We start from the raw sequence: 12885 nt of genomic DNA on the forward strand, positions 1-12885 counted from the left end.
GCCAGCTCTTAAGGGAAAGAATCTGCAACATGTCACATACTTAACCTACCATGGTTTTCCTTAAAACATCCTGGAAACTGTGATTTGGTAAACAGGCTAAAGCTGTTTTCAGGAAGCTGAAGCACTCATTGCACACTTGACAACTGTGATTGTGAGGATTACGGCTAAATAATTATCCTATTTGTTGGGCAGAATACATTTTCAGCAGAAAACATATATAAATGTGAGAGTAGATTACCGGTAAGTACTATATGGTGCATTTAAAATGTTATGTGTAGAAGTTCATCTCATAAATTGAAGTAACTTGGCTGAATAAAATTCAGCTTTTCGTTATTATTTCTAGCCAAGATATAGCCAACTCCTTGTGCCAAGGGAATTAGCAATTATTTTCAACTATATCAACTCAAGTGTTGTAGGGTGACACTGAATGAAGTCTGTGGTGTAAATAGGGCAACATGGGGGCTTTCAATGGATCTAAATGATCTCCAGGAGACCACACGCACAAACCAACACACATACAAAAAGCTTACACTGGTTTGTTCACATTCTCCTTTCGACAGCTAATTCACAACCATTGTTTGGAAAAAAACAAGACTTTCCTTGTTGCTTTTTATGATCACATCAGTCAAGGGTCATGTAGCCAGTGTACTTAAAATTACCTGGTTGTCATGGTTGGACCATGGTGCATTTTGGATTTATTGTGGTAATTACTGTGCAGGGGTGGGAAACCAATGAAATCTGTTCTCAGAGACTTATGGAACCTGGCAGATTCCTGAATGCTCTGGATAGTTTTCCAGTGGAGAGAGCTAGCAATACTGCTGAGGCATTGGTCACACTCTGGAATGGGGAGATGAAGCAGGCCATCAACATGATTGCTCCCAAGTGCCCTCTTTGGTGCTGTGGAGCTCACTTTGCTCACTGGTACACCAGGAGCTTATGAGTGATGAAACAGACTTGAAGACGACTAGAAGGCAAGTGGCAGAAATCTTGTGCTGAAGCTGATTGAACACTGGTTAAAGCACTGTAACTGTGCCTAATATGTGGTGGGAGGTAACAAATAAGGCCTACTTTGGTGCCTCCATTGCATCCTCTACTAGCTAAGAGTGCCTTTTACCAGCTTGGGTTGGTAAGTCAGCTATAGCCATTCCTAGCTCAAGATAGCTTGACAATGGTGGTCCAGGCATTGGTAACCTCAAGAATGGATTACTGTAATGCACTCTATGTGAGGCTTCCTATGGACTTAACCAACGTTGCATCTTGCAGCAGTTAAATTGTTGACTGGGGTATCCTGTGAACTCCATATAACACCTCTGCTGAGGGAGCTGCACTGGCTGCAAATATGCTACTGGGCACAACTGAATGTTGTACTTTTAAAGCCCTAAACAAATTGGGCCCAGGTTATTCAAGGGACTGCCTCGACCCAACTGTGCCCTTCAGATGGGTCATTGCTGACAACACACTTTGTTTGTATAAGAAATTGGACTTCTAGTGTTGCAGCTCCAGCCCTCTGGAATAAGTCACCCACATTTTTGTTTAAGAAGACTTTTCCAGAGGTGTGACCCAGTCATTTATAGACTATTAATTTTGCACTTGTAGAGGTTGTTTTCCTGTCTTTAGAGTTTGTTGTAGTGGTTTCAATTGTTTTCAGACCTTTTATTGTATCTCATTGTTATATGATATGTCTCAATGGCGTTGGGCTGTAAAGCAGTTTATAAATTTGAAAAATAAAATTCAGCAAGGGACAGGAGAATTCACTTCAAATGTCTATTGGAAGCCCATTCACACACAGGTCTGCACAGAGCCTCAATTATTTGTTTCTTATGGCTAGGAATGTCTTGTTTAACTGCTTGGAAGCCAGAAGAGAAGACAAGAAGATGAGAACTTTAAGCTCTCCATCTTCTCTTCAGTGACTCTTCTTCAATCAGCAAGCCATGTCAGATTATCTTCAACCAAATTAACCAGTTCCTTGAATAATGCTATTATGTGGATTAAAACACAATGCACATCATATTTTTTTAAGGTATGTAAAAAAAGACTGTTCAGCAATTATTTACAGGTACAAGACGGTCTAAACATTTTTCCAACTAATTTCCAAGTGCCTTCATTGTTCCACAAAGTATTCACTGAATGAACTTAACAGTGTACAGTAATTCAAATCTATAATGACACAACTGAGAAATGGAATGATTATATCACTGAACGGTGTGGTCCATAAACGGTTGTGTGGGTTAAATGTATCTCTTTTTCGCTGCTGCCAACATCAGTCTTGGTAGCCAAGCCCACCGGTGTACCGGTCAGTGGAATGGCTGCAACCAGTGCTATTTTTCTACAAAAATATGTGCCGGAACTCACCCTGAATGCCTCCCTTGTTCTCTTACAATGGCATTGCCACCCACCTGAGAGGTGCTGGGACTGAGTTCCAGTGAGTTCCGGCTGGAAAAAAAAGCCCTGGTTGCAACTGCTGTGGCCAGTCGAAGCAGGCTTGGGAGAAAGATGCATGGTTGTTTCGGGGCCAAGATCTGCCTGTCTTCAATTGTCCATGCTAGCACCAGTGAGTTGAAGCATTAGTGCAGTACAGTCAGTGTGGAATCATGACCTAAGCTACTAGAAAAGGAGACCCATACATAATTTTAAACGATTGCTATTAAATATATCATTTGCATCTTTCCAGACATTTATAGAAAGCGGGTGTAAGAATACAACCACATTGGGTCACAGAGTTGTTTTTTTAAATGACTGTATAGAACATATGGCTTGAATTGCTTAGTATGCCCCTGTCTTGGAATATGAATTGTCACAAGTTTTATTATTTTTATAATGAATACCAGAATGCCATGCTTCACTGATCACTGGTTTATAGGAGGAGATGGGGCCATATGGAGGAATCAAAGAGGTCAGTCCTTATTAATGAACTGGCCGTCAAGTCTCTGCATTAATTAAACATCTAATAACATTACAATTTTAATTAAAAATGATTATTAACATACTTTCCTATTTTAGGGCACTGGCTCTCCAAGTGATACAACCTCTTTTCTAAGACCCATTTTGTGTTTGGGTGTTCTTGAACCCTAATTTGCTTACATGCACAGGGAGTAGCAGAGTTATGTCTCCATATCATACAAACTTACTATATACACCAATATTACATAATTGTGCCAAATACAAAGAAATTGAAAACATGTGCTTTATTAATTAGCATGCGATGGGCACTGTTTAGTCTTCTGCCAATGGTACATATACATAAGAACAGTACTTCTTAACTTAAAGGAGTCAAAAGAGCCATATAATGATGAATAAATAGAATGAGACAGCAGAAAGATACATGCAATAAAATACTTTAGTTAGATCCTTCAAACTGTATTGATAAATAATATAGAATTCAAGAGAATGTTAACGTTCAGTTCATTATAAGTTAATACCTCAGACTGAGTGAAGGAAGTAATTTTAAACTTGCCTCCTTTGTATTTGCAGTGTTGAACTTAGAAGCTGCATGTTTCTTGTCATTAGTCCTCAATTTCCACAGAACAGCTGGAAAAACATAATCTATCAAATGGATAGCAATGTTTTAATGTAGAACAAAAATAGGTCCTGCAAGGTACTAATTGCCTCAGGGCAAATTCAGGAACTCTAGAAGATATTGTCTCAAACACTATCATCTACAAACCAGTAAAGATGGAAGTTATGGCCAAAATAGCTCTAAACCGGGAGATAGTGGAATGTCTGTTCATTTTGTCCATATTAGTTAGCTATAGATATGCACCAGGTATGTGGACTAAAGTCAACACCAAGGCTCCACTGGCTTCAATTAAATCAAAGGTTTACCTATTTATGGTTTGTCACAAAGGCTGCTTGTCAGTTATTATTGTTGTTGTTGTTGCTGCTGCTGCTGCTGCTGCTGCTATTATTATTTCTACACCACCTTTCATCTGAGGGTGGCTTACAATATAAAAACACAAAAATACATAACATAGTAACAAACAGAAACAATAACCCCCACACAGTTTAAAAGGCCATAGATTGATTAATGAGCCAAAGGCCTGGGAGAAAAGGAATGATTTTACCTGGCACCTAAATATATGTAATGAAAGCGCCAGGTAAGCCCCCCCCCCCCGGGGAGAGCTTTCAAAAAGTGGGGAGCCACTACAAAAGAGGCCCTTTCTTGTGTTGCTGCCCTCCAGACCTCCTGAGGAAGAGGCACACGAAGATGGTTGCCTCCCCCCGACATTGTGTACAATGAGGATTTCAAGTGTGAAATGCTTTAGCCATTGATGTATTAACAAAGGCTTTCCCAACACCACCCACCCAGAGAAAGGAGAGGAAGTCCTGCATATCTTTGCCAAACACAGTTTCGGGATGCTGACAACTGGAGAAGCTCATGGCGCTCTTTAAAAAAGCAAGGACTGCTCCACCCCTACAGAGATGGCAGGTATAAGGTATTATTGATTATTTATTGCATTTACATCCCACCTTCTTTTCCAAAGGGCTCCAGGTGGTGTGGTTCTGCCGCTCCTCATTTAATACCCGCAACAACCCTGTGAGGTAGGCTGGGACACTGTGACTGGTCCAAGGTCACCCAGTGCGTTTTATGGCTGAGTGGGGATTAGACCCCTAGTCTCCCAGGTCCTAGTCTGACACTCTAACCACTACACCACACTGGCTCTCAGACCTGTTTGGTACCTTTGCACCAAAGTTTAAGGCTGGTGTTTGGCATGCTGGAACACAGAGAAGCAGGAGAAGCAGCCAGCCAACCTCCCTGCTCTCCTCTCTTCCAAAACAGCTAGGTTTCGTTTTTTCCTAAACAACAAGGGGGGGGGGAATCATATTCTGCACACCATCCCTAATTACCCTTATTAGTATTTGTAACCCCTTTCCACTCAAGCCTACTTCATGCATTGCTCATGTGTAGAGGGTGTGTTGAATTGCACATTTATCCCTACTCAGAAAGTCATGCTGCTCCTCCTTCTCCTGCCTTTACTATTACTATGTTCGGCGTAACGCCCGCAGTGGGGCGCTTTAGCTAAGCATGGAGGCTCCCTGTGCAATTTTGGAAACCTTGTTAAATGGGGCTGTAAATTGCAGGGGGCTTTCATGCCTAGAGGATTCCTGCTGTAAACATAATCCTGAACACAATGACAGTAAAAGTGGGTCAGGGGGAGCAGGACAACTTTGGGGTTGGAGCTAAATATGCAACCCTAAGCCCCCATTCAACACACTTTTCCTCTACACAAGAACAACACAGGAAGAGGGCTTCCATTGCCTGTAATCTGGGAAGCTGTGTGAGGCAAGAGAGAGTCTAGACCCTCATCATCTTGCCCAGTGACTGTGCTGGGCACTGCCCTTCACAGTCTCAGCATAAAAAACTATCTTTCCCCCTTTATCATGTCTGGAAGATGTACAAGAACTCTACTTATCACAGATAAACCACATTTAGCACAAATATGTGTGGTTTGTTTGTTTTTTTAAAAAATCAAATTCGTGGTAAAGGAAAAGTCCCAGAATATAAAATAAGTGTAGAATAGCAAAAAAAAAAAAGGATTATATAATGGTCCCTTCCAACTCTGCAATTCTATTATCCTAATCCTGCTGTAGCATTGATCTGCAAAAATGGTTTTTAAAAATAAATAAACTTATATGCTGCCCTTCCTTCAACAAATGTTCCAAAGAGCTACTTAGGAAATTAGTGCTAAACGAAGTTTTAAGTGAAGTCAGAATTTCAATATTTAGCCATTTTGTCCATTAAACTGGCACTTGTTTCAGTTTTAAAAGCTACAATATTCAGTAAATGCTCTTACTACTACTCTTATTTCTACTGTGGATACATTCTTTTCTTGGTATAATGTGGTAGACAAACCAGAACAATAGACATATTTTGCCTTGAGGCAGGACATTGGATTTGATCACTTTTTTTGCCCTGCCAATTAAAAAAAAGAAAAAAAGTGATAAATGCAATTGTTTGTGAGAGTCTGAGTGTAAATTTATTCAATTTATGGTCAATTTTAACTTTTAATTTTCATTATGAAGGGGGAAATCAGTAACAGAACACGTAATGCAGCAAAGGAAGAGAAAAGATCATTACACAATAGGTTCACAAGGCTGACCACGACGCTGAACCAAAAACAAAAACAAAAAAAACATTGAATTCAATGTTCTTTCTTGCCATAGCAGCTGCCAATGTCAAGTTTACAATTTGGGTTTTATTGTTGAAAGAATTTAAACAGCAGTTTGAGGCCTACCATTTGGAGATGCCGCAATAAAATTCTGGATGTTCCATATGCTCCCCTAGATGAAAAACTACGTTACTCTGGCTCTGGTCTAGAGTTATATTAAATCAAAGTACTTTTATTTAAATCAGTATCGTTTTTGGCTTTAACAGGCTAAAAGCCAGCTTCTGGGTTAACTGGGTTACAGGACCGAGATCTAAGGGGGAGGAAGAGTTAGGGACAGTTCAAAGAATGCAGGGTGCATATGCACTGGGATGTGAGAGTGAGCCTGATTTTAATGCACCCTCTCCCATTCTGTGCAGAACCTTTGATATAAATCCATCACTAGACCCTGCTCACGTAATCCCTCAAGCACAAGAAAGCTTCTCAAGTAGACATTTATGCATATAGACCTCGGCACACAGGAAAAGTTCACCATGATGGGGAGAGGGTGCACACCTGTGACTCTTAATCTCATAGTTGTAGGTTCAAGCCAGGGGTGATAAAAGCCGCTTGGCCACCCGGAGCAGCAAACCTGGGGGCACCCGGAGGCGTGGTTTTGCTCTGTGGCACGCATGTGCAGCATACAATGCATGCGACAGACGCATGCTATGCATGCATGCCCATAGTGAAACGCTGCCGGTGGGTGAGCCCTGGGTGGGGCAGGGTGGGGCGGCCTCGCTCCGTGGCTTGCTTGGGGCCCACTGATGGCGTGTGGTGCTCTGTAGCGGCGCACTGTCGGCGGGCGAGCCCCGGACGGGCCGCGGAGGTTTGCGAGCGGGCAGCAGGGCTCAGCTTCGGCGCCACCCCCTACAGGGTGGAACACGGGGCACCCCGCCCTTGCTACGCCACTGGTTCAAGCCCCACATTGGGCAAAAGATTCCTGCATTGCAGGGGGTTGCACAAGATGACCCTTGTGGTCCCTTCTGACTCGTATGATTCTATGAAAACTCTGAATATGAAGTAAGAAATTGGAAATCATTTCACATGGAATAAAGTAGGTGTTAAGAGTGCTCATGAATCGGATTAATATTATATTCTGCTGCCCAGGACTGACCAGCTTGGAGCCTGAAGGGCCCTGCCCTGCTTCTCTCCACCTGGCTTGGTGGACTGCTGCTGCTGGAAAGAGAGGGCTCTGTTTTTGTTTTGTTTTTAAATTGCTTTTAATTTTTATCTATGTCATTTTAAATTGTGATTGATATTAATGCTGTATTCTTAGTTTTTGATTTTATGATTTATGTGGAAATTGTTTTCCATTTGGTTGTGTACTTTTTGATGTGTTTCATTTATTGTTTATGACTTTTGTTATGTTGGCAATTTTGCAAATCTTGTCATGTTGTAAGCCACTTTGAGCATTGTTTTAACTATGGAAAGGCGGCATACAAATAAAATGATGAATGAATGTTCAGCAGCGACGCAAACATGTAAGTTGACAATGGTCCAGTTGTCACATTGCAGTAAACCATACTTAACCAGTTACCGGGAACTTGCCAATCTGAGCCCCATTGCTTCTCCCTGCTGGTGTATGTGGGGGTGGGGTGGGGGTGGGAATCAAAATTCCTGACTTTGCATTATCAGGGCTGAGTTTCTTTGTTTGCTCAGATTAAACCAAAATCAGTAAGCCAAGAACAAATCTTGGCCAGAGATCATGCTTTCTTTGGGGTGAAATGAACAATGGTTCCTTTGTTCGCATTCATAGCAAACCATTAACTCAGCTCCTTTGGGAGGAATGGTGGGATATAAATTCATTAGGATCATAGAGTTGAAAGGGAACCCAAGGGTCATCTAGTAGTCCAACCGGCCGCAATGCAGGAATCAATGGTAAGGGCTCATCCGTTTGCCCCGCTCCTTCCCCTCAGGAAAATCTGCAGTTTAGTACTAAATCAGAACAAGTTGCAATTTGGTTTTCTGCTGAATGCTTTTTGTTCTGATTTAGGGTTTCAAGGTGAAATTGATAGGGCAAAATCAAAACTGCTTAGAATCGTGCTCAGAAAGCATAGGACATGCAGAAAACCACTTGGTAGGCATGGGATAAGCAGAAGTGTGGACGAACCCCAAAGCATCCCTTACAGGTGGCCATAAACAATAACAAATAATTAACTCTGCTTTACTATAATGCATGAGTAGGGCCAATGAGATGTGGGATGGGGAATGAAGTTCATTCTGTAAGAGCAACTGCACCCATTTCCCATCTACTAAAATCATCTTGCTGCAGATTTTATTTTATTTTTTAATTTTTTTGGCCCAAATACAAGATGTTTTGTTGGTAACTTATCTAAAAGTATACATACATATGGCAAAGTAGGAATAAATTTAGACCTTATATGAGAACTTAAGATCTACCTAAGACTAAATGTAATTACAAGCTAATTTTGGATAAATAAATGTGGTGTGTTTTATGAGGCCTATTATTTCCTCACCAGGACATTAAATTTTCATTGCAACTGTGGAATTTGCTCAAATACAAAGAGGAGGAATAATGCCCTAGCTGCACATAACAGAAATTTTCCTTAGAGATATGCCACGCCTTCCACCTGCAATTACAAAACACTATGTAATTTAAAAACAGGTTTCTATAACACAGCTTTAACATTCTTTCTGCCTTTTAAAAGGTACAATAATTTTATTAGTGTAAATCTGTCACTGAGATATAAAAAAGCTTTCATTTATAGACAATATATCTATGTAATACATTTATATATAATCGTCTACGTGTCTTGCTGTTCCTCAAATTACTTATAATGACTGTCAAGCTATTCACTCAGATTTATTTGGGTTGAATGTTCTTTCTGGCACTGCACATCTGTTAAAGCTGGTTCTAGCACACAACACAATAAGATGTGTTAGTTTTTAAGGTGCCATTGGACGTTTTATTCTTTACATTGTTGAAATACATGGAACCAGTGCTTTTTTTCTTTAAAAAAAAAAGTTTAGTGGTACTCTCATTTTCCTACACATATTGAAATATTGTCCCTCAATGAAGCCAAACTTAGATTCACGAAATGTTTAGGGGTATGCGTACCCCCAGAAAAAAGCACTGCATGGAACTAAAACTAAATTATTTAAACTTAAGCAGCAAGAGTATATTTTCTTGTTTTAAAAAGGCACACTGTGATAAGTGGCCTCTGGGTACACTTCTATGGGAGAAAGTCCCATTGATATCTGAAGCTCTCTCTTTCCAGCAAGTATGTTTGTGTAAACCATTGTGGTGTAATGATTAGAGTGTTGGACTAGGACCTGGGAGACCAGAGTTCAAATCCCCACTCAGCCATGAAATTCGTTGGATGATTTTAGGGCAATCTCTTAGCCTAACCTACCTCACAGGGCTGTTTTGATGATAAACTAGTGAAGGGGAAACCATGTACATGAGCTCCTGGGGGAGTGGTTTATAAAACGTAATTAATAAATAAAATTCAAGCGTTTGTGACAACATTTTAAAAGGCTGCTATAAGGAACATTTAATGTTGCGACGTTGCAATTCCCTGTCTGCTGCCTGAAACCTACCACACTGCATTTTTTTATAACGCAAATAAAATAGACAGTAACTATTTATTCTTCATTTAAAATATTCTGAATAACATTCCAGAGCTTAATTTGAAGGATCCACTGAAGTACTCCATGAGTATAGCAGTAAAATAACAACGAAGCCTGATATCTGCATGCTTTCTTACACTGAAGTAGTTGAGGACCTGAAGGCACTTCAAATTTGATTGCAAAGCTTACTGATCCAATTTCTAATAAACACAATTTCCCACAAACGTTTGAAAATATAATAGCCTTAAAGTCCGCAAAGCTCACTTTATTTGAACACAACGCAAATGAAGCCATCATTGTTTTGCAAAGCTCCACAGAGGAAGAAGGACAACATGGTGGTGGTTAAATGGATCCTCATGCTTTCGTATGTTACAGCGGACACTTTCTGAAATGACTTACTGGATTGTACATCTGATTGAACAACTGTTCAGCTTGCTACATTGCAAAGTTGGGAAGGAATGAAGCACAGACAGGAAAAGAAGGAAAGATCCAGGAAAACAGTATTAGCTCAGCAAATCCAGCACATTTGCACAGAAGAACTTGGAATTTTATTTTTTTAAAGTAGAAATTTAAGTTTCTAAACATTCTTTAGTGCAAGTGAGAGGCACTGGGGGAAAATAAATGTTGACTTTGGCTCCTAAAAAAGAATAGCTGGAGTAAGAAATCTAAGGTTTGTGTTACTTTCCCTTTCTCAAGTGAAATAACCCATGAAATACAGAAAGCTGTCCACTTTTGATGATACATTAAGTGCTGGTCTCCAGCAATGAATCACTAGAAGTGCTTTTGGCCAAGGCTGCAATTTATCACCAAAGCTTCAAAGATGGTAATAATAAAAGATTAATTAAACTTTATCATTAAATTTATGGCCTTCCTTTCATATTAACACAAAACTGCATTTCAGTTTTATTTGAATTCTGAACAGTACAGTTTGGCAAACAGTAGTGGTGAGGAAATCTAAGCGGCAGTGAACAAAAGGAAGACATTCTGAAGTGGAATAGTATATAAGGAAGCAAAACAAATGATGCTGTAAGCTATAAACCACTTATTCTAGAGCAGTCTCGCTGAAGTCCTACCACCCTTTGGGACTTCAGCTTTATGACGACCCCACGACAACTCAATCACTGGGGTGGGAATAGGGTGTAGCGTTTGAACAGGATGCCAGTGATTGAAAATACACAACTGCTTCCATCAAGGGTATTCACTGAGACCACTTCAGAACAAATGGCTTAAGGATTACTTACAGCCTTTAAACAAAGAAAATTCCTATGACTTCTTCATTCATGAAGGCAAAATATCTATAAAACGAACATCCATTGGGGCATTTTTCTGTTAATGCTCTCATGCCTTTCACACTGCAAGCTTTCTTTTATTAAGCTCCGATCCAAAGAGCCTCCTGAAAATTCACGGATGCAGTGAAGCTGTCCAGATTTTTCCCTACATTGTGGATTCTTTCGCTGCATTGAAAGAAAGTGCAGCAAAGAGACCCTCCTTGAATTTCAGAACAGACTTTAATGGGTAGAGGAGGCCTCAGAATCCCATGTGTGAACTGAGTCTCTCCCATGACATTTTTGGTTCTCCCTCTTCATAATCCTGCCTAGTGTGGCCACTTACATCGACAAAAAAAGAGAACAAATGCATCCTAAAGAGGGCACAGATTTGCACAAAATGCCACATGCCAGTTTATGTGCACAGATGCAACTTTAGAAATATTTGCTATAATTTAAATAGGTATACATTGCAAGACAGCAGGGACAACTATGGTGAGATGACCTCTATGGTTCAGGAGCTATCTGCTATTGGGCAACTTAAAGGCCTCTGCCTTCCCTTCTTATAATTCTTGATCTTTAAATCATACAGGGAGAGCTGACAGCCCTTCACATAGAGGACTGTCATCTATAAAGTTGGATATCCTAGAGTTCATTTTTAACTGTACAGTATGAATTTTTTTTTATCTCCACTCAAGGGAAATGGATAGGTATGCAATATATATATTATTTCAATATACAATATAGCAGTGTTGCCATATGTCTGGAATTTCCCAGACATATCTGTAAAACTGCTCAACAACTTTTCTGTCCTGATATTTGCTGTTTGAAATATGATAACCCTACAGTATAATATACTGTAATAAAATATGTGAGTTTCACTTTTTGTTGTAGTTATCTTGTATAGATTGTGTTCCCTTCCCCAAGACAAGGCAGTTGGTGTATAATTATGCCAGCTTGAAAAGCAGCAAGGCATTTTGAAAGCTGAAAGAATTTTGATACTGGTGAATCGGTTTCTCTGTTTTATCCATTTCCTAGCTCAAAAATATATGAAAAGAAGAACTAGCAGAAAATCAGAGAACATAGCAAAGGGGGGGACCCTAACCTTTACAAATTAACTTTAGGCATACCTCATGCTTTCTTGATTACACCTTGCTGTTATTGTAGCCAGTGGGAACTAAACACCAGCAGTTGTTTGAAAGATGATTATACTATTAAGGTGCATATTACTCAATACTAATTACTGAGGCACAAAGAACTGTAATTGAGGCTAAACAGTAAAACAAGGTTCCAGTCCTCATGCCATTTATTTAAAAGTAGGATAATCAATGTGACAACTCCAAGCTTAAATTCTGTGTAGCTCCAAAACCTCACATAATTTAAATCAGGGTTGGTTCCAGAAGGTGGCCAGGTTGGGTATCTGTTAAGGCCTCAAGACCAGAGAGGGCCCATGGTTGAAATAATGCCACCATTTTTACTTCACACAGAATATCCAAGATCAGATGCAGCGTAAGGAAATTCTCACTTGCATGTCCCAACTTTTCCAGGTTAGTGGAGGCCACTGACAATACCATGCCTAAGAGGCCCCCAAATGCCGGAGCCAGCACTGATGCAAAAAGGTCAAGATCTGTTATAGCTTACAGACCCTTTTGCCACCTGATTACTGTTTTCAGGCCAGTTTTCTCTGCATAAACAGAACAAGAAACAGGTCAGTTGTGAATGGGCTACTGTTTGTAAATACAGAAGTACTTTAAGTGGTTTGAAGTGATTTGATCATTTCAATCATTCTTTTAAAAACTAATCAAAAAGTGGTGTGTGTGTGTGTGTGTGTGTGTGTGTGTGTGTTGGAATGATACGTTACATGCAACTTCCAAAAGCAAGTTTTT

The 12885-nt window shown here is 40.0% G+C and overlaps 1 protein-coding gene across 16 annotated transcripts in view; it reads right to left on the minus strand.

Moving 5' to 3' along the window:
- Positions 1-12885, minus strand: part of ERC2 (ELKS/RAB6-interacting/CAST family member 2) — a 519409-nt gene that overhangs the window by 280842 nt on the left and 225682 nt on the right. For 10 of the 16 annotated variants that reach the window (XR_004426010.1, XR_004426009.1, XR_004426011.1 and 7 more), the window contains one exon: positions 10134-10169. The exons of the other annotated variants lie outside the window; for them this stretch is intronic. Coding sequence is in view for 4 of the 10 variants with exons in the window: in XM_033140940.1 (XP_032996831.1) it covers positions 10134-10169 (36 nt within the window). In the remaining 6 variants the exon portion in view is untranslated. The remainder of the gene's footprint in view (positions 1-10133; positions 10170-12885) is intronic. 16 annotated transcript variants of the gene reach the window in all.

This window comes from Lacerta agilis, chromosome 2, assembly GCF_009819535.1.
Source record: "Lacerta agilis isolate rLacAgi1 chromosome 2, rLacAgi1.pri, whole genome shotgun sequence".
In the NCBI taxonomy this organism is placed as follows: Eukaryota; Metazoa; Chordata; class Lepidosauria; order Squamata; family Lacertidae; genus Lacerta; species Lacerta agilis.